The sequence below is a fragment of the Cryptomeria japonica genome, chromosome 3, assembly GCF_030272615.1.
Source record: "Cryptomeria japonica chromosome 3, Sugi_1.0, whole genome shotgun sequence".
Taxonomy (NCBI): domain Eukaryota; kingdom Viridiplantae; phylum Streptophyta; class Pinopsida; order Cupressales; family Cupressaceae; genus Cryptomeria; species Cryptomeria japonica.
This window is the reverse complement of record NC_081407.1, coordinates 453797745-453821060: the sequence shown is the minus strand read 5'-3', so window position 1 is coordinate 453821060 and position 23316 is coordinate 453797745. Positions and strand designations below refer to the sequence as shown.

At 38.5% G+C, this 23316-nt stretch overlaps 1 protein-coding gene across 1 annotated transcript in view; it reads left to right on the top strand.

The window, feature by feature from the left end:
• The first annotated feature begins 669 nt into the window (after positions 1-669).
• Positions 670-23316, top strand: part of LOC131067491 (serine/threonine protein phosphatase 2A 59 kDa regulatory subunit B' gamma isoform) — a 68895-nt gene continuing 46248 nt past the window's right edge. The window contains exons 1-3 of the mRNA XM_058002837.2: positions 670-1072; positions 1197-1499; positions 1703-3204. Of these exons, the coding sequence (XP_057858820.1) occupies positions 1927-3204 (1278 nt within the window). The 5' untranslated portion in view covers positions 670-1072; positions 1197-1499; positions 1703-1926. The remainder of the gene's footprint in view (positions 1073-1196; positions 1500-1702; positions 3205-23316) is intronic.

The window sequence follows — 23316 nt, the reverse complement described above, 5'->3', positions numbered from 1 at the left end:
AATTTTTTTCTAACCTCCTATTAGCTATTTTAAATCAACTTAACACAAGTTTATACGACATGTTCTATTATGGTGTTTAAAGGCATCTAATATGCACTTGAATTTTATGGGGAGATCACATGCAATTTACAAGGTGGAAATCATCAGAACACACTTTGATTAAATCCATGACCCCACCTTAACAAATTTAGCTATTTAGAAGATGAAATCGAATAGTTTTTAGGTGCTTATTCCACCATATAAACCCCTTACAATACATGTCATATCAACGTGATAAATCAAATCTGTGACATTCAAAATCAAACTTATAACACTTGAGAATAAATTGTAACTTTTTTAAGATATCAAAAAATTTGAATCAATCATATAATGCCAAATAATTATCTAATAATGACACATCAATTCTACACAACTTTTGACACTATTGTTCTATAATCAATTTTAAAGCTAAGAACTTCTCTCCAATACATTTAATAGTAATTATCTATCATTATTGTTTATTTAGCCTAGATTTATGTGAGAGGGATTTTATTCCCTCACAATGTTTATACGTTTCTTAAAAGCAAGGTCAAAGGAAGCTCATTTCTTTATTGTTCAATAAGACATGAGGGCTATACTCGAGGGCTCTAACAAAATAAATTTATTTAAAACTATTTAAGAAAACTTTTGCTTGTGGTTGGAAGTGTGCCCAGCTTGCAATGAATTGAGGTGGACTGAAAATGAGATTAGTAGTTACTAGTTGTTCCCCTCTTTTGAAGACAGGGAAGGTAAGTATCTATCTTCCGCTTTTTTCATTTCAACCTGCCTTTTTCTTTCAACTCTTCTGGACTGTGGAAAGGGTTTTAGCTCCCGCCCTTTATTCTTTACACCTCCATCTCTCTGCCGACAATGGCCTCCCGTTTATGACTTTCAGTAGGTCGCGGGGTCGAATCATCCTATCCAAGACTGAAATTCATCAGAAAATGCTGTCTATAGCTTAGGCCGCTTGTGTGACGGCGAAGGTTTGGAATGTTTTCTTCAGGAAGACGTAATTAAAGGGCGTGCCGCCGTTGGATTTGGACGGTCCTTACTGGTAAGTGGTATATCTTAATTTCACGTTGTCATAGCATTGGATGCTGCTTTGAAATTCAAAGTTTGAATGCAGATGATCAGAGGTTTTAAAGTAAAACTGCTGGGACTTGTTGGCATTTTTGCAGTGCCCGCTCAAATTATTTTGACATCCCAGGGCCCAATTTTGACATCAAAGCTTATCTGAGTTCAAGTGCCATTGTAGCGTCTTCTATCGCAAGCAAAATTAAGGCCTCGGTTTGAGATAGGCTGCGCCAAATTAAAAAAACTAATAGTGCGGTACCCTGATGTACATTTCTAAGTAAAGATTATCGGATTTATTGGCACATTAAAAGTTTGTTTTGGCGGAAAATACGTTGGTATTTTGCCTCGGTTGATGCATATATCAGCAACGGTAGCTTTGTGGTTGGAGATTTTGTTCAGCACATCAGGCATGCGAGTCTTTTCTTTTCTAGAACTTTAATTTATCTTGTTTTCCTAAAGCCTTGAATTTTCGATCCCGCCAACAAAAAAAATGCTTGTTTTAAAATTTGGAAAATTAGACTGATGATCACGACATTTTTATATCGTTCCATTTTACTTTTCAAAAATGTGTTTTGAACTGAAGTGTAAATTGGCACAATTGGTTTCCCAGGGAATGCTGAATTTGAAAACACTGACAAGTTTTCAGCTTGATGTTTGAGAAAGTTTTGTACATGTTATTGGATGTGTAGTTGGATACACGCAAGGTAAAAGCCAGAGTGTTATGCCGCCATTGTGCATTTCTAGAGCATCTTCGCTCTGGGTTTGGCATTGCGGGGTTAGAAGCTGGCTCCCAATTTTCGAGCTGGAGTTAGTGGTGTGGGTAGAATTCTCGGTATGTTTAAACAAATACTGGGCAGGCTTCCTCGCAAGTCATCTAAGTCTTCTGAAAACAATGAGGTGGGAAGTACTGCCTCAGGAGGAAATGGAGGTTTTATATCAACTGGAGCCATTGGAGGGGGTGGCGCTCCAAGTGCTATTCCAAACAATGGAAGGGGACGGTCACCTACAGCCCAAGCAGGAAATGCTGATGCAGCTGTTCAGCGCAATAACAACGCATCAACATGGGCCAACTCATCAGCACCGTCTTCCTCGAATCAATCAAAGAAATTGCCTTCTACTACCTTTCCCATAGTTGGAAATCAGAATACAGTTTCTTATGAGTCATTGCCGTCTTTCAGGGACGTGCCAAGTTCGGAGAAGCAAAATTTATTCATAAAAAAGTTAAATATTTGCCGTGTTTTATTTGACTTCACAGACTCCACCAAAAATATTAAGGAAAAAGATATTAAACGGCAGACTTTGCTTGAACTTGTCGACTACTTATCATCTGGCACTGGCAAATTTACTGAGCCTATGATGCAGGAAATCACAAAGATGGTTGCTGTGAATTTGTTCAGAACACTACCCCCCTCTTCTCGGGAAAGTAAAGTGCTAGAAGTTTTTGATCAGGAAGAGGAAGAGCCTGCGATGGAGCCAGCATGGTCACACCTGCAAATAGTTTATGAATTCTTCGTGAGATTTATAGCATCATCTGAGACAGATGCAAAATTGGCAAAGAGGTATATTGATCATTCCTTTGTATTGAAGTTACTGGATCTCTTTGATTCTGAAGACCCAAGAGAGAGGGAATACTTGAAAACGATATTGCACCGCATATATGGAAAGTTCATGGTACACAGGCCTTTCATACGGAAAGCTATCAATAATATCTTTTACCGATTTGTATTTGAGACTGAAAGATATAGCGGAATAGCTGAACTTCTGGAGATTCTAGGTAGCATAATCAATGGATTTGCATTGCCATTGAAGGAGGAACACAAGCTTTTTCTTGTACGGGTGTTGATTCCATTGCATAAACCTAAGTGTGTGTCGATATACCATCAGCAGCTATCCTATTGCATCACACAATTCGTTGAGAAAGATTTCAAGCTGGCAGACACTGTCATCAGAGGGTTGTTGAAGTACTGGCCAGTTACGAATAGTCAAAAGGAGGTTATGTTCCTAGGAGAATTAGAAGAAATTTTGGAGGCTACTCAGGAAGCTGAATTTCAGCGGTGTATGGTACCCTTGTTTCGACAAATTGGCCGTTGCTTGAGTAGTTTGCACTTCCAGGTAAGAATTGCTTGTTTTTTGGAACTAATGCATTACATGTTCTTGGCATCCTGAAGCGTTAAACAAGTTGGTGATTGCTTTGCATGTTGATGGAGTCGGTGTATATGTATGTCACATTGATGTAAATCTTTTAAATTGTAAGTTATGCTAGAACAAATGGTAGGGCATACTTTCATTTGTAATATTTGATCTCCTAATCCTATTTTCAAGTATTCTCATTCAATTTTCAAACAATTTAAATTTGATATAGTGTAATGGATGGGATATTATCCTCTTAATTTATTTAGTGCTTGTAGATTGGATTTAGGGACAAGTAAGCAATTTTTATGGGCCTTTTAGAATCATTCTATCTTTTTTTTATATTATGATTTTAACTTTATACTCTTTGCAAAAGTGAATTTCTGAAAATGGTAGAATTCTTATGAGTATTGGACCCTTTATTTGTGATCTCTGTTTTTTTATTTTGTTCACTGATTTTCCCGTATTAATTCTTACACTTGCAAAGTTTGATTTGTGAGCATACATCCCTTTCTCTACAGTGGTCAGTGTATTAATCAATGTTTCCTAGCATGAGCTTCTTGCCACACGGAATGGTATTTAATATAATTTCACAAATTTTTGCCAACCGTTTTTGCTTCAAGGTGCTTCTCATGATTCCAAGCAGTACCTTAGAGTGAAGGTTGCACCTAGGAGTTTTGCAAGGAACAAAAAAGCCTTGTGAATGTAATCAACTTCAACTTTTTCTTTTGGATGGGCTAGACAAGGGTCTACCAAGTTAGTTTCCAAATTAGTGGAGAACTCATTGCAAATGCAACTGCCCTCATCTTTCTACATTCTTTCTCCTCTTAGAGAGCAAGGAGAGTACTCAACTCTCATTAATTGCAGGTTTGATTGTAAAACTATACATCTCAATGAAGGATTCATGCAAGGTGGAAATTGAGGCATTTAATGCCTCCACTTGTATCAATATCATCTTAGTTTCGTAATACAATTCTTGACTTTGAACATAGTTTGACATGCTTCAACTCGAGGTCCCTATACTTGTTAGTACGCCTATTGGAGAATACCATTTTCTATATCATTGCAAAGCCTAGCAAAAAAGAAAAAAATTAAATTCATTGAAACCCTAGCAAATAAAGAAGGAAAATGCTAAAAGAAGCTTAGAAACCCTAGATTAGAGCTCAAATGGAAGAAACAAACTTCAAACCTAAAACAAAAACCAAAACAACTAATCGCATGCCTGTCAAATTTGTTCAAATCCCTTCAAAAGCTTCAAATCTGATAATAATCACTTTGTATCAACTTAGAAGTGGGAAAACGCGTGTATGCATGAAGCAATAAAGCATGAAAGAGCAAAATAGTGACTAAATGAAGGGCAAAACTACGTTTCAATTGCGGATGTTTTTTTTCTTCATATGGTGGCCTTGTTTTATATGTGGACTCGTGAGTTTTTAGGTGAGGTACTTGCTATTCATCTTTGGTGTGTGAGTATTGGAGAGTTAGTTGAGCATTTGACAAGTTTTAAATCTATGGTTCAAATGACTTATTCATGGTAGGTCTACAAAAGCTTTTGTAAATTGAAGGTGGGGAGAGTGGAATACTTGAGATATAATCATGTTTTTGGACTTTGTTGAGAAGTTTCTTTGCTTAAGCTTTCAAATTAGCAACAGAAGATTTTGGGGACTAAGGGGCTAAGCAGATAACTGCATTGGCAATTAAATTGGTAATGCCTCCAAGTAGAAAAGAAAGAAAAGAGATTATATTAATGTCCATGGATGACCAAATGTATGTCGATGGGACTCAAGAGTATACCAGTTTACAATAGAAAGTTCTAGGAAGAGAAACCTAGAGAGATCCCACGGGGGAAAAACCATATTTGAAAACACAAAACAGCTAGGGACCACCAACACATTTGTTCTAGAAACCAATACAAATAGCCAAGTTGGAACAATAATGCAAAGCTGAGAAGTCTAAGGGGAAAAACATTGCGCAAGGGCTTCCAAGGGTGTACAAAGGTGCCATTGAAGATAAAACTAGGCAGGGATCTTACTGTGATGCCAAATGCATTAGAGGAGTAAATATTGTAAATGCTAAAAGAAAGGATGTTGGTATTGGAACTACAAAAAAACCAAACATTAAGAAAGAAAGAAAGAAAGAAGGAAAGAAGTTCAATAAGTGATCAATCGGACTAAAAAATACAACTAGAGACAATAGCAAGATGGACCCAAAAAGAGGTTTCAAAAAAGCTAAAGAACACTAGTCCTATTAGAAGGGAAAGGCTTTGTGAGACCAGCAAATAATTCAAAAAATTCAAGAGAGATGATTGAGGACTTATTGTCAAAGAAGATAGAGCGAAGGATGCCAAACTATTGGGTGATTAGTTCTAACTTTTATCACTAGAAGAAGAGCCTATACCCTTGATAACAATGAAGATGCCAATGCAAGATTCATGATGTCCCTTGTATAGTTGCCTGGGTGTTGACGTGTATTTTATACACCATCATACACAGAATAAAATACCAATAGGCATCTTATCCTCTCTTGAGAAAAAGCCTCTAACTGCTGAAGATTCGCATAAAGGATCAGTTAGGAAGACTCCAAGGTTCTGGTTAGTAGGGTCTCTACGTGTGGACAAGCTTCCAGCGGTATGATGTGATTTGCTGTTTCCTTCAAGGGGTCTTACATATTCCGGAAGCTAAAGATTTACTAAACTAAGAAACTATTCAAAAATAACAAAAGATTAGGGTTTTCAAGAAGTCTAATCTAATCTAACCCTAAGAATGATTTTGTATGGACAAGACTTGGCAAGATTCAACCAACTTCAATTTTGCCATAAGATAACAACTCAATTGAAATTAGTGCGATCTTCTAAGGTAACAAAATGATATTCAATGCATCAAAGATCAAGGACACTACCACGAAAGTACATATCCAAGATACAATAATGATTGAAGATTAAGGGATTCAAGGTATTCTCCAGTCGACCACGCAAGGCGTTCCTACAATCAGCAAGAAGCTAGTGGTTTGGATTACGAATCCTACCAAAGATCAAGTCTCACACTATGTCCTTCAAATTAACACACTGCTTTGATTGAGCATGATTCAAGTAAATTAAACAACCATGAAGATAACTAAGAAAGTTGCAACAAAACACCATAACTTCAATATTTTATTGATTTCCAAGTCATCATGTACAACAATTGCTTGAATTCCTCTCTTCAAAACTCAATCTTGCTACAAAATAAAATTGCTTCTAGCTCTAATCTCTCTAATACAACAAACTCTCTGATATCTAACTATTGACTATTTCTAAATGAAATGAAAAATGGGGGTATAAATAGCATCCCCAATTACAATGAAAGGTCCAGATCGAAAGTAGATCAATGGTCAAGATCATGACACCTAAACCCTAATTAGGGTTTGTTACAAATGGCCTCCTTTTTACTGAACAATATTAAATACATAGCCAAATATTAAATTTGGCACAAAAATCTAGGAGACATAAACCAATGACAAATAAGATGCCATGTCATCTATAACAACCTTTCATCTAGAATCTTATTCCCTTTCCAATGTTCTTTTTTGGCATATGCAATGAATCGTGTCACGATTCCTTCGATTTCTGCAATTGGAATCTCGGGAAGATTCTTCATACTCTCTTCCAAGTGGATGACCTGATCGAATGCATCTAGAAGAGCTGCGTCCCAAGTAGATTCAAGTTCCTTTGTTCTTTCAATCAGGAGCATGGTGGCAAACATTTGATCATATTGCTCATCTGTAACATTTGCGTCCTTGCAAAAGATGACCTTGATTCTATCCTCTAACTCCTGCATATCCACATCTGTCTCGACCTCAATCCTTCTGCCAAGAATGGTACGAAGTACCTCAAATACTCTGTCCTGGATCGGATTGATCACCTCCTCAATTTGGCCACATCTAACACTGATGTCCTCGAAGAAAACACTCTTCATATGGAGTAAGGTTGACCACTGAAACAAACTGTGAGATTCTCCATCCAAGATCTTCTCTTGCGCTAAAACTTTCCTTGATGTGTGTCTAATTACCTTCAAGACAGGAATGACGACATCCTTGGTATGGGCAAATGCAGCTACTGTTATCATCAAATTGTGGATTATCTCAAGAACTTGGATAGCTTGATGAATAATCTTCATCATCCTTGTTACAAATTCTATGGCCACTGTATGAGATCTATCCATCCAATTACTTGTACGTTGGACCATGTTCCTGAATCTTTCTGCTTCATTGATTGATTGAAGTGGAAGTGCTTGCACTGGTGATCTAGCTGGATCCTGACGTCCCAAAGGTTCGTTGATGTGACTGAAATATGTCCTCCATGCACCGACCTCTCTCTCAAGCTTTCTATTCTTCTCCATTTCTTCTCTAAGCTTGTCTTTCAATGCCTCAAATGAGTCGGTAGCATCATCTAAAGTCTGCTCGGCTGTAGATGGTCCTAACTCAAATGTCTGTATGTCATATTCCTCTGCTAGGATCTCACCTTCATATTTGTCTACTGCTGGTGTAGCTATCTGCAGTTTTCTGGATCCAGTCTCATCTCGAATCATCTTGGACATCTCGGTAGCCTTTCTCTTCTCTGTTACTTCGTGTGAACGTCCAACAAGACTCTCTAAATCAATTGCACTGTCCTCGTCCTCTACTACGATCACCTTGGTTAATCTTTCCTTCAACCAATCTGGGATAATCGATCTTGTTTCTTGAACTTGAATCTCTTTGTGCACTATTTCCTCTTGTCTGGGAGGAGATGTCATTTCATTGTCTTCTTTATCTTCATCTAACTCATAGTCCTGGAGAGATCCATCTGGTGAACCATGCTGGGCCTGTCCTCCTTCCTGCCTGTCATTCTGTACCATAGACTCCATGGATTCTTCCACTTGAATTGTTCTCTTCTCAGGTCTAGAAGAAGTACCGGATGATCGATCTCTGTTAGCCTCTTGTTTCTTCTTGGAAGATTCTCTCTTTCCAGGTCTCTCTTTCCTCTTCGAACCTCTTGGATGGAGATTGCCCTCACTGGCACATCGATGGTTACCTTCACCTGAATTTCTAGGATTAGGATTGCCTTCACTCACACTAGCTCCACCTTCGGTAGGCTTCTCTTCCAAAGTGAAAGACATAGCTATGCCTTGTTCTCTCAACTTCTGATGCTGTACGTCAACCCATCTGCGAGTACAAGACAAGACTGGTGCCATCAAAGTATCTAAATCCACGACCTCGGGCTCATTCCAATCCAACCTTATTGTTTTGCTTTCTCGATCATAGGATGACTGGATATGTCTGCCACTGTCCTGAGCTTGGTCGGCCACTCTATAAATCCTGCATTTCCTGATGAAATCCAAAGGCAATCTAGAATGCATTTTCCGTTTCACTTCAAGATCATCTAAGAGATTCATCATAAAATCTTCTATTTGGTACTCATGCCTAAACTTTCTGCCGACTGTCTCCTCTAAATGTCCATGTGGATCAAAGTTTTCTCTCAAAGCAAAAGATGAAAAAGAATACAAGGCTAACTCCTTCTCTGCGTCATCCATGGCTAAAGCATTAGGACATACCTCAACTGAATTGCCCAAAATGATAGGTACTGGAACTCCATTCTGATGTCTGTGTCTGAATGCCCTCGCATATGCTGCCAACTGTCTTGTTACTTCAAGTAACACAATTCTGTCTGTCGGATATCTCGGCAACATGTATGGTGGTAAAGGACATCCATGCACTCTAATATAAGTGAACTTGGGAAACTGAATGAACCAAGCACCGTACCTCTTTATGAATTCCTGTGCATCCTGAGATAACCTGTTGTGAATTCCACCTTGCAACGTCCTTGTGATGTTCATCGTGAAGGTATCATTAACTAACTTGTAGTTACTTCCTGGCGGATGATGCAAGTGGGCATAGGAATCGCAAGCTCTGACCTCGCCGGGTCCTCTTCCAATCACTCCTCTGTGAGGTAGTCCTGCGTATTCAAAACTCCTGATCAATGCATAGATGACGTATGAATTCATGTGGAAGGACTTATTAGCCTTGAGTCTCCTCAACTGTACGTCCAAGCAATGGCTAATCATCCTAGCCCAATGTATCGTACCTTTCCCTTGAACGATCACCTGGATGAAGTAAAACATCCACTTCTCAAAATAGAAGGCGTGAGGGGCTCTTGTAACTCGGTTGAGCATGGTAATCAAATCTCTGTACTCCTCCTGGAAATCAATCCTGTGCGGTGTGTTCGGGACCTTGCTCAGACGGGGACGACTCTTGAGTAACCAGTTCTTATTGATTATGCTTAGACAAGCATCTGGATCATCTTCGTACATTGACCTGGCTCCTTCTAAGCTCTTATATATCATGTCCCTGTGCTCTGGAAGATGGAAAGCTTCACTTATAGCTTCCTCTGAAAGGTACGCCAAAGTGTTTCCCTCATTGGACACGATCGTCCTGGACTGTGGATCATAATGACGAGCACACTCGATCATCAACTCATGGCACTGAATAGCTGGAGGAAAGCCGGCCGCCTTAATGATGCCACTCTCGATTATTCTCCGGGCGACAGGTGATGGCTTGCCAATGTAAGGGACCTCTCGAAACTTCTTCGTGCTGAAGTTACCCAAGTTAGTATCTCCAATGTTGCTCCACTTCGACACGATCTTGGTCTCCACTTCTTCGGTCTTCTGATCTTCTTTCATGAGAGCTGAACGACTGGTGGATGCTCCCGCCTTCGGGGTTGCCATACCTACACAACATTTCATAATGAGAAGCTAGATTTTGCAATAAATAACATAGATTAGAGAATATTTTAGGAAACTTCATGATAAGTCTTTGAGTTATCATTTCCTAAAATAAAACGATTGAGCTAGGAATTCAAAATTCAAAATTTAAGCTATGACGATCAACGATCAAAATTAAAACAATAAAGCAAAAATCGCCATACCTTAATAGAGAGCTAACTCTAGAATGCAAATGAACAAAATTCGCCTAGGCAAAATTGATATTTTAACGTGATCTTCAAATAAATGATTGATCCTTTATCAATTCGCTCAAGTGAAAACCTAGTTCGCACCTCCTTGGATGACGTTTGCGCCTTACTTTGGATATGAATTCGCACCCCCTAACTTGAAATGAAATTTGCACTTGAACTCAATTTCGCACTTCTCCTTTTGTCTTCCAAATCGCATGTGAAATGGCAAAAATGATAATGTGAAAATGAAGATTTTCACCCTCCTTTTATAGCGCTTACCTCTCACCCTCATATAGGCCGACTTGGTAAACAATAAGGCAATTTAAACGATTTTTTTTAAACAAATAACAAGGGCCGACCTTCATAAAACAATAAAATACCAAGCGCTCCCTTTGATTTTTTATTAAATTAATAATTAATTATTAAATGCCTTCATTTTTAATTAATAAATTTCGATTTTTACAAGGCAAAATAATTAATTAATACCAAGCGCAATATTTAAATGCCATTTTAATTGGATTTTCAAACTTTATCGAATTTTAGCATTTAAATAAATAAAAAAAATGTTTGTTTTGGGCGCCAAAATTTGAAAATGAAATATACATACCTCATCGCCCTGGTCCTTGACTGAGGGACAGGAGCGATCCATCAATTTGGTCTTGGTCTTTGCATTTTTTGACGTCCAAAGTCTTCATTTCCACGTTCAAATCGACATTTTAGCTGGGTCCTTCGAGTTTGATTGACTTGTTTGTGCGAAGAAATGTCTTTAAATGTGATATCGCCCTGGTCCCTTGGAGAGGGACAGGAGCGATCCTCATAATTTCTCCTTGACCTTTGTAAATTCGAGCCTCAATCATCTTTGTGAAGGACAAACAATGCTATTCTCTCATTCCACTTTCATTTCGCTTGAATTCCATAAGGTATTTAGACGTTGGAAGGATCATCGCCCTTGTCCCTTGGAGAGGGACAGGAGCGATCTTGAAGCTCTAGCTAAAACGCATCATTCTTCAACCTTGGTTCCTTGTTCATTGCCTTTTAAAGGACATCCTTGATCTTGCGTGAACTTGCCCTGACATGCATTTGAAGGAAAATGAAGGATCCTATGCAAATCGCTCTGGTCCCTTCCTGAGGGACAGGAGCGATATAGCCTCTTTGTTCAATTTGATGATCATTTAACGTTTAACCCTTTTGCATATCACCTTGTTATGATGCCTTAGACCTTGTGTGATCCGCAAAAACCTTGACCTCACGTGATTTTGAGAGATTTAGCCAATATGATTAATATCGCTCTGGTCCCTTGGAGAGGGACAGGAGCGATCCTTGTGTCCTTGGTCAAATTTGCAAACTTTTGATCTTGGTTCTTCGTTCATCACCTTCCAAATAGCATCTTTGACGTTGCCTATCCTTGCCTTGTCTTGGTTTTGAGGGAACATTGGTATTTTAATAAAAATCGCTTTGGTCCTTGTCCAAAGGACAGGAGCGATATAGGCCTTCTGTACAAATTGGTAGCATTTTAACGTTCAACACCTTGGTATATGACCTTCAAAGGACGCCTTGAACCTTTTACGACCTTGTAAAGTCTTGACTTAACGTGATTTTTGCATGAATTGGTCAATATATTCAATATCGCTCTGGTCCCTTCCTGAGGGACAGGAGCGAACTTCAAGTTTTTGGGTTCATGCTTGCATTCTCCAACTTGCAATCGTCTTCCTTGGGTAAAACGTAGTCCCTTGATCCTTCTTGGTCACTTGATGCTTGTTTAACTTTCGAAATCTATGCCTTTATGCAAATTTCGCTCTGGTCCCTTCCTGAGGGACAGGAGTGAACTAGGGTATTTTGTACAAATCTTTCAACGTTGACGACCCTTGATGCTTTGTGCTTGATGGAGATGCCTTAAGACGTCCTTGCCACCTTGCTCTCCGTCTTAGAAAGTCTTGAATTTGGAGGAACGATAGTATAATCATTATATCGCCCTGGTCCCTTGGAGAGGGACAGGAGCGATCCTGGCCTTGTGGGCTTCATTTCACTTTATCATCTTCGAAAACTATCTTCAACGGATTCGTAATATTCCATTCCATTCACCCATGCCTTGGGGTCCATTCAAATTGAGCAAGAAAATCATCTAAAGTAAAAATCGCTCTGGTCCCTCCCTGAGGGACAGGAGCGAACTTAGGTATTTAGGTCCCATGTTGATGTTTGATAATCTTCAATTTGTCTTCAATGGGTTCAATTCATCTCCTTTCTTGCCTTCAAACTTATAACTTGCTTGATTTTCGTCTGGATTTTGCCTTATGAAGAACTTCGCTCTGGTCCCTGGGAGAGGGACGGGAGCTACAAAGAACTTCGCCCTGGTCCCTGACTGAGGGACAGGAGCGATTTTGGCATTCTGGGTCATTCTCCTTCATGACGGCACTTCAAGTTATATTCATTTGATAAAACATATCTCCTTGGACCTCTTCAAATCGTCAAATCATTAAAATCCTGCAAGGACAAGGTAATATTTGATTTGTAGCTCCAGTCCTTCACTGAGGGACAGGAGCGATTTTGACTCCTGGAGGCATTTCGTGTTCGTGAAATTCTTCAATTTATATTCAACGGAAAGATCACGCCATTCTTCATCACTTGCAATTCGAAATTCATCTTGACTCTGCAGGGACAGTAAGATATTTGAAAACTAGCTCCGGTCCTTCACTAAGGGACAGGAGCGATTTTGCTCCTACAGGTCAAAATATCACGATTTTGCACATTTAATCACTTCACGAGGCAAAAACAAATCATTCCCAATGCCCGGGATCAAAAATCAAAAAAAGTCAAAATTTGGTCCAAATTACTCAATTGGACAAAAATTCACATTTCATCATCAACACTTAGACAAATTTAAGCTCAGCACTCAAAAATTCCAATTGAAAATAGACCACTCTGGCGAATTCATTTCATTCAAAATTGCATCCTACAAAAGGAAGCTCAAAAGCTCTCAAAATTGACTGGATTCTGTCCTGAAAGACGGCAATTAAAACCCTAAGGCTTGACCCTAAATCCAGACAACTGACTGACTAACAAAACCCTAAAAAAAACGAAGCGAAAGGCGAGCAAAAAAAGGAGCAAAAAGAGGGGGTCCCCATTTCAAATGGGGCGATGTGTGAAATGGTCACAACACTGGGGAAAGAGGATAGGGATTGGAGATCCTTGGGGGGCATGAAGAGCATTGTTTGTAAACATCGCTGAAGACCTTCCACCATCTAAGATGCTACTCTAGGTAGGAAAGAAATTGGTGATGCATGCTTGAATGTGAGTTTTCAATTGGGACCATTACATTGTATGAGATGGTGCCTTGGATCAGAGAATTGTGCTTTGGTCTAATCTTGTGTAGAGATAATGTATACAGAATTACAGCATCTCACTCATTTGCTATTAGCTATGTGAAAATCCATGGTATGCCAAGAGCACCTAATGCCCCCAGTACTAGGTAATCGTTGAAAGATAGAGGTGATCAGCTTGGTGGTCATGGGGGTCTCTTGTAAAGCCCTACACTTGAAGATGATAACCTCCCTCAAGGATAGAGCTAAACAACATTGATTTGGGTCATGGAAGAAAGTAGCCATAAGGGTCTATGTACGAGCATTGATATCTCCACCATATCTTGTTATGCTGCATTTGAAAACAAAGTGCTCCTCCATCTCTAAATCTGGAAAGGAGCAAAAATGGCAAATCATATCCTCATGCGGGATATGATGGTCCTTCCCAATCTGAAGGTGGGGGGAAGTACTCATCTCACAAAGGGGAATCCTCAACCCATGTGACAATGACATAGGAGATAGATAGGTTGAGATGCCATTCATGATTTGGAGGAAATGCTTGATATAGAAGGTGAGTTGGGATTGAGAGGTTGAGGAGGAGAGGTCTAAGTGTATTGGATATACTACTGATAGAGATCAACTTTGAATACTTGAATGAGAACCACCTTCAAGGGAAGAAGTGCTGGAGGAGTGTTTAGGGAATAGTTGACAGGAAGGAATTAGTTGCTATAGATTCAATGGATTGATAGAATAATATGGACTTGGCATGTTGACATCTTTGATGTTTTGTGGGACCAATAGAGGCAGTTGTTTCAAATGTGTAGAGGGCTAAGTCAAGGTATCTCATATGCCTAAAAGTAGAATCAACCAATGAGCCAATGAATGCAGAAAGTGAGCTTGACAAGACACTTGAGACATAGGTGATAGGCACTAAATTCAGCTTGAAAGCACATGAATGGATGATCTGCTTCCATTAAATCAAATGTTGTAGCATGAGCATTTGGACCATCTCAATTCAGGACTAGTCAATGAATCTCTAGTTGGGATCCTAAGCCTCCAAACCATATAGAACTATGGATCTAATAATTGCATCAAAGAGGCACATATTAGAAGTGTGTCTAAAAACATTGTCATTCTGGGACGTAGAGATGCATAACCTTTGCACAGGACTAGTCAATGAAATCTCTAGTCAATGAAATCTCTAGTTGGGATCCTAAGCCTCCAAACCATATAGAACTATGGATCTAATAATTGCATCAAATAGGCACATATTAGAAGTGTGTCTAAAAACATTGTCATTCTGGGACATAGAGATGCATAACCTTTGCACAGGTGTAACTACAATGTAGGTCTTAAATTGAATGAAGGTCTAGTGAACTGAACACACACGTATATATAGGATGCCATGAGCTCTATTGGATCCCCTTTCAAAAGAGTTGGAACTTGGAAAGAGCATCCTTAGTTGCGTTGAAGATCATAACCTTGGTTATATCAAGATTCACTGCTAGTTGTTTAAGCTCACAAAATTGAGCAAGAGCATGAAGTTGGCTTTGCAAGCCCCAAGGGGAGAGAGAGCAGGACAACATTATTGACAAAGAAAAGTACAAAAATCAAGACATGATAGAACAGACATTCATCATCCACATGAGTGCGATGTTGAGGGAAGTCCTTAAGATTGCTAATGAAAATACCAAATAGGGACAAACCATGGGTAGTTTGAAACTAGCCAACTACATACTGTCTTGTAGAGTCCCTTGATGGTGGTGCTTAAAAGAGCTTGAGATGCCACATTCACACAACTTTTAAAAAAGCAAGTTCTTAGAATAGAGTCAAAGACAATTTGAAAGTCAACAAAAGAATAGATGACTTTAGAAGACTGCTGGTGAGCCTCCTTAATAATGATTTGGAGTGTGAAGATGTGATCAATAGCTTGGATATATTTCATGAAACTTGCTTGCCCTCTTTTTGTCAAACTATATATCTCAAGTACTCATAAAACCTCATGTCTAGCATAGTGGCATAAAGCTTGGCAAAGGAACACTCAGTCATGTTAATATTATAGTTGTTTGGGTCCAGGTGGTCTCTTGATTTATGGATGGGAAGGATGATGTGCCATGACTAGGATGTGGAATTTCCAAACAAACAACCTCATTGAAATTCTTGACGAAAGGATCAACCTCATATATTTAAAGAATTTGGCTTGGAATCCATCTGAACAGCAAGTTTGTTTGTACTCAGCTTCTAAAAGGCCCTCCTAGCATGATTTGGAGAGAATAAACAATATGAGTGGGGGGAGATGAAACATAAATGCTAGGCTGATCAGGAGTGTCATAGAGGGGGGCGGTGTATTGACTAAGCTGGAAGGGTCAATGTTGGGGGTGGGGGAACTTCATGGGAGGAGGGTATGATAGAAGGATTTGGGAGAATGGTAAAGGGTGTGAAGGAATCGAAGTTGTTGTGAGGTAAGGAATTCACGTTTCTTCATCAAAGGAGATATAAGTAGGCTCTTTAGGTAGAGGGTATGGAGCAGGGATCATGAGTTACAGCAAACTGGAGCACCTGATACATGAAGTGCTCTTCAATGAACTAACGATTCATTGCACAAGAACCAGAAAGGTGGGAGAAAAGGGGTCATGGGGTGGTGAAGAATATGGGGAAGTGTCAAGGGTTGCTTTCCGAATGACACAAGAAAATAACTCATATATTGCTGCAATGGTAGGGAGAGAGTGGTAATTTGTCACAGTGTGGGTGAGATGGGCAGAGTAGTTGAGATGTGAATCACAAATCTCTGCTCTGTATTAACAGATATCTGGCCACTTGTTATATTCCCTAGCAGCAACAACCTATGCATCCACTTGTTAGAGTTCTTCTATTTGAAGTCACATGAGATCCTTGTCCAAATAAATTTTGTTGGGGAAAGCAAATAACCTTTTTTAAACCCTCCAGGCTCTCAAACAATCCTCAACAGATTGAAACTGAATGAGAAGAGTACCTTCCTGACTTACCGATACCATGTCAAGAGTATTGTCCTTGAGGTGTATGATTTTGTGCTCAAAAACATGGCTAGCCTGTAAAGGATTTGCGGGCTATGGAGGACCACAAATAAGTTCCTTGGCTTGTTTGCTCTCAACTTCTTGTTTATTTCTTTTAAAGACAAGAAGCACAATGATAGGAGGGGTTTTCTCACCCTTGACACCTTGCCGGCTGAGTTCCTTTGCTTGGCTGCCTTTAACTCCTTTTCTTGTATTAATGACGATTATGACAATAGGAGGGGTTTTCTCATCCTTTACACCTTCCACCCAAGAGCTGTTTTTATTCATCATTTTCTGAATAGATTGCTGATAAATGATATGCAATAGTGGATTTTGGAGACGAGATCTCCTGAATGTGGTGAACTCCTTCAGTTGGGGAGACTTCGGAGTACTTAAGCATGGTGTTCCCTGCCTCTTGTGATTGTAGTGGTTTTTAAATCTGACAATCTAAGGATTTCAGAGACAATCTCCTGAATGTGTCGAACTCGTTCAGGTAGGGAGACTTTGGAGTACTCCAGCATGGTGTTCCTGGCCTCTTGTGAGTGGAGTGGCTTTTTAAATCTGACAATGATAAAATTTGTATCCTGCAATTTGGTTTGGAACCCCAGCAAAAGATCACATAATTCATTGCCTCTCTTCTCAAGATCAGATACTTGTGTGATATCATCTTGTAATGCACCTTTAGTATCTTAAACGAGGGCATTTTGACATTCTGAGCAAATGGGTTTGATATTTTCATGAGGAGAGGAACTGAGTGATTTTTTTGCAACATTTAATTGACACCCATAAAGAGTTTTGCTTTGCCCACATCATCTTCACAGGTTTGCACTTGTGTTCCTGCCCTTGATTATGTGCTGTATGGCCAGCCTAGTTGCTTGCTTTGTGTGGTCGACTCTGGAAATGGCCAACTGAGCTGCTTGTTTCTTGTGCAGCTTACGCTTTAACATTGGCTGACCTTGTTTCTTGTGCTTGATGGCCTGCACATTCCTACAACTGCTTCTGCACAATTCTTGGAGTTTCTTAGCCAGGTTTTGCAACTATAATCTGCAACAGTAAAAATCACTAGAGATGAAAAGCTAAACAGCTGGAACCCTGATCTTAGTAGGCTTATGACAAAACTTGTTACTGGGCTGGCATGGAATTGATGGACTGGAATATTGTTATACAACAACAAATTGATGGAGGAGAGGAAGTACAACTGTACAGAGCAGATAGAAAATTAAGCATACTGTTCAAACTTCCCAAAGAAGATTTAGGATCTCATTGAAGAGAATGAGAGACTTAAGGCTTAGCATGAAAAAGGAACTAGTGATTTTGTATTTATTGTTAGAGTGGAAAACCTACCTTGATGGATCCTTTTGAGCTACAAACATACTTCTGGTTATGTGTATAATTTAGGTGTAACTTGCATAGGTAAATTTGTAACTTTGTAACTATCTTAAATGATGTATAAATAAAAACTATGCCTCCCACCATATCAAAGAGATTAATTTGTTTGTTGTCATTCTTCATATTCTATGTTGGATGATATTTTTTGGTGTATCTTGACACCACCAACATATTGTTATTCTCATTTTTGCTTGTGGAGTTCATTTTATGTTCTTTTTTTGATCTCTGTGAATAATCTCCTATGGTATCAGTGCATAGGGGGTTAAAAACTTGTGTTGGTCCCTTGTTGCTATGAGGATGTGACGTCCCCTACTAGGAGGCTGCCTGTTTCCCATAATTAAACCATATATCACCACACTTATCATGCCTTCAATCAGATTATTATGAAAACTAGAGAATAATTAATTATTCGTAATACAATCTATAATTATTATATTTAGGTCCCATCCTCACTTCTTTCCTAAGCCTAATGGAGGATGAGAATTACTTGTTGGGGTGCTAGGAACCCACCTCCACAAATAGGCCCAAGGGTTTCAGGAACACTTGTCTATAACACCTCTTGGAATCCCTAAGGATTTGTGTATTTTGTAATAATTGGAGACTATTAAAGTTTGTTTGAATAAAATTGAACTTTTAAGGTTCTCTCAGTGCAAGATTTTCTTTGTATAGGAAAATAAGAATTTCTACAAGAACCCTTATTCAAGTACATTAATTTTTTTGACTCATTTCTTTTTGATACTATGCAATATTTCATTTGGGATTCAGTTTTTGTTTTCTGATTAAATCGTCTCTGTAGCCCCTCAAATCAGTGCTGGACTGTTTTCCATGGTGTTTCAGGGACAGGGATGGGGGGACGGTGATATATACATTTTTCAAAATATAGTATAGAGAGAGAGAGAAAGAGAGAGGATATGTCAATAACTGATAACAACAATATCAATATGTAAATAAATCATGACAGCAGTAGTATAACAGCAATATAAACTTCATAAAGTAGTATAACAGCAGTATAAACAGCAATAAAATTAATCATGAGATTCATGACAGCAGTGTTTACTATTAAAGCATTTTGTTGTTCAAGTTCTAAAAATAAAGTTAAAGAAACTCAAAGTCTCAAACTTAAAAAAAAACAATTCTATGAGACTATGCCTCATCCGGGCTATTAATATCAAAAGAACTATCTATGTCAAACTCAAAGTCTCAAACTTCAAAATGCAACAATCTATGAGACTATGCCTCATCCAGGCTATCAATATCAAAAGAACTATCTATGTCACAGTCACTCTTTGCTTGAAGTGGATCATCCAATAGAAGCCCAACCATACTTGGTTGCACCTCCTCCTCATCAATCTGTCTAATGGCTTCAGGATCAACATCCCAGTGTGCTGTTGGAGTTTGTCAATACTTAGTAGTTTGTCGGTCTTGAAGTATCAAGGCACTATGAACTGCAACTAGTTTTTCTCCTTTTTTCAAGGTAAGCTTGCTCCTCTTAATCAAGTGGATGAAGCTGTAATGTTCCCTACTTAGTACCTAGGAAAGAATACAAATAGTTGGTGAACTAAGACAAGACAAATTACCTTATTACTTAATACCTCTAAAAATTCCCTATAAAATACCCTGCAGAAAACATTAAGATTATTATATTCATTTGGCATATTGAATTTGAATTCTTATAGTTGTTTTCATTATAAATATTTTTTGTTGCAGATTAATGTTTGGGAAATGGAGTCATGATTGGGTTGCCCAGCCAACCCATGCTAAGCCCCCCCAGGTCTTACTAACATGGTGTGGGTCTTATCCTCCTAATCATACTTTGTTTGGGAATGGAGTCATGATCGGGTTGCCCAGCCAACCCATGCTAAGCCCACCGGGTCTTACTAACATGGTGTGGGTCTTATCCTCCTGATCATACTCTGTTTGGGAATGGAGTCATGATCGGGTTGCCCAGCCAACCCATGCTAAGCTCACTGGGTCTTACTAACATAGTGTGGGTCTTATCCTTCTGATCATACTCTGTACCCTTATAAGCTCATTATAGCTGATCAGATATTAATTAATTAATACATTATTTATATTGTCATTCATTGATTATCTATTCTGATGTTCATAATATTATTCAACACCATTGTTTGTTTAACAGATTGTATTAAATATATGCCCATAGTATTGCCATCTTACTGTGTCTTCGTCAGATCCAGTTTACATTATCATTATATGTAATTTTACGATTATTATATCAGGGAAATAGAATATGAATCCATTAGATTTATATACTGTGTTATAATGTGTTTCATTTCACTAAGATCACATATATCGAATCATTGATATTAGATGTGCTGTAAATTTTCTGTAGGTTTATTAGCAGATTTCCAGACATGAAAGCAGTCTGTATTTATCTCATATTATAACTGTTTAACAACGACTGATATAGTTTATTAATCTCCATATATTATTAGACACACTAAATTATCCAGATACCGTTACTTATTATGCAAAATGCAAATCTATTATTGTTATTTACTGTTTTATAATATGATTCTTTGCTTTATGGATTTGCATGCATCCACAGATTACTACAGATTTCTGGATATTTATTACAGATTAATTTCAACTACTAAATTAATATGATTCTGTATATATATATATATATATATATATATATATTCAAACTGCATTTGGACTTTTAATGATTGTAACAGTATTTAAATTTATTATCTAACATACGAACTAGACATACACAATGCTAAGTTTCTAAGGAGACTTACCTGGATCGGCTCTCCTCTGTCTTTTCCTCATCGCCTTTCCTTGCTGACTAATCTTCCTTCCTTACCCGTACTTTTTTATGTTCCCTCTATATGTCCTTGGACTCCCATGCAAGCTTACCTTTTATGGTGAGTGAAAGGCACGAACAATGGGAGAGTTGTGACTTATTCTTGAGTCACGTCCTCCCATCTTAAATGATATATAAGGGATTCGTTTGTATTAATTAATCTTTTCATTTGGTTTAATACACACTCAGCCCAAATGAATATTTAATTATTAACACTTTCTTTAATTATTCACACATTCTTTAATTATTATATATTCTTTAACTATTAATTTAATTAATATTATATTGCTTAATTAATTCGATTAATATTATATTGCTTAACTGATTCAATTCATATTATATTGCTGATAGAAATAAATGGATGATTAATCAGTACTAAATAATTGTATTAATTATATTTTAATTTAATTTTTATTTTTTATTCTTTTGTATTTTAATCTTATTATTATTAAATTATATTTCAAAGTGGGGACATGTTGTGACCTTTTTCACAAATCGCCCCATTGCTACACTGCGGACCCTCTGATTTTCCTGCTTTCTGGGGTTTTGTTAGCGTCCTGTGACCTTTTGCTGCAGTTTCACCAAGCCTTGTCCAGTTCAGAGCATTTCAGGCCTTGACGTTTGAAAGTTAGTTTTTGCAAGTTATGCGATTCTGAAATGCGAACACCACCAGAGTGCTTAGAGAGGCCAAAGGACGAAGATCGCAATTGATTTGGACGAATTTGGACAACTTTCTATTTTTAGAAAGTTTGCTTTTTTTGCTTTTTCCTATTTTTTAGGAAGTTTTGTTTTTGGCCTTTTTAGCCCAATCCCCGGTATGGCTATTTTTAGAAAGTTTTCCCTATTTTTTAGGGATGTCTGCTTTTTGCTTATTCGGAATGGGAACCTAGGGTTTACACTTGCACCATTGACCTGCTTCGACCAGAACTCGAAAATTCCAAGTTTTGACCTAAAAAAGCTAAATCCCTAGATTTTAGGCTTTTTGCTTTTTTCGGGATGCAAACCTAGGGTTTACATTTGCACCACAGACTTGCTTCGATCGGAACTCGAAAATTCCAAGTTTTGACCTAAAAAAGCTAAATCCCTAGATTTTAGGCTTTTTGCTTTTTCGGGATGCAAACCTAGGGTTTACACTTGCACCACTGACCTGCTTCGACTGGAACTCGAAAATTCCAAGTTTCGACCTAAAAAGCTAAATCCCTAGATTTTAGGCTTTTTGCTACTTCAGATGATCTACCTAGGCATGGATTTCAAAGTTCAAGTTAATCCGATTAAATTAGACTAAACTGTGAAATTTTGAAATTTCTCTGAAAAATTATTCTAAGTCTGGCTAACAAGGGTTTTGAAGTATTTTTTCAGGTTCAAACCCCACCACGATGCAAGAGAGGCCATGAAGGAGCCTTGCCTGAAGTCCGCCATGTTTGGAGAGGTCACATGGGAGCACACTCTGAAGTCCGCCAAGGGTAAAAGGGCCATGAAGGTCCTCACTCTAAAGTCCGCCAAGGTCTAAGAGGTCAATGTGGAGAGCCTTCCAAAGTCCGCCCAAGCAAGAGGAGGGAAGGCTAAAGTCAGCCCAAGTGATGGAGGAGCTATCCTTAAAGTCCCGCCACACCTCAGGGGGGCCATGAAGGAGCTCTCACCAAAGTCTGCCATGAGTTTGAAGGAGGCCATGTTGGAGCAAAGGCTAAAGTCCGCCTCAATGCCTTAGCCAAATAACATCAATGATGGAGGCCATGTGGGAGCACTCTCCAAAGTCCGCCCAAGGTTGGGAGGCTAAGGAGGAGGAGTGATCAAAGTCCGCCCAATGAGGAGAAGCACTAGAAGTCCGCCCAAGATGGAGAAGACACCAAAGTCCGCCATAGTCATGTGGAAACCTTGCTAGAAGTCTGCCCAAGATGCTAAGTCAAGCAAGAGGAGCCCTGCCTAAAGTTCGCCACACCCTAGAGAGGTCATGTGGGAGCTAACAACAAAGTCCGCCCAAGCTTGCCAAGTGTTGGGAGCAACCTCCAAAGTCCGCCATAGGCTAGGAGGGTCCTGAGGAGAGGTCACCAAAGTCCGCCCAAGGTGGGAGAGAGGTCACCAAAGTCTGCCATACCTTGGAGAGGTATCCAAAGTCCGCCAAAATTTGAAGAAGATGGAGATAAAATTCGAAAAGTCAACCTACACATGGAAGGTCAAACAAAGTCAACATGATGTCACAAAATCCACAGAGATTTCAAAATTAAATCCAAAATGAAGAAATTATTGAATATCTTCAAAATAAATCCAAAGTGGAAAGTTTTTTTTTTGAGGAAAAGAATATTTAAGGAATATTGAAAAATTATTGAGATATTAATTCAAAATGGAAAGTTTTTTTGAAAGGGAATATTGGAGGATCGATGAATATCTTCAAACTTAAATCAAAATGGAAAGTTTTTTTTAGAATTAGAAGTATGAGTTGGATGATTTTAGGGGTTTTGTTTAACCTTGTCTACAAATACTTTATTATCAACTTCATTATTACACCAAGAAGTTCAAAATTACTAAGGAGAGCTTAGTAAAGTATGTCAGTTTGAAGATCATCTGTAGAAAATTCTAGATATT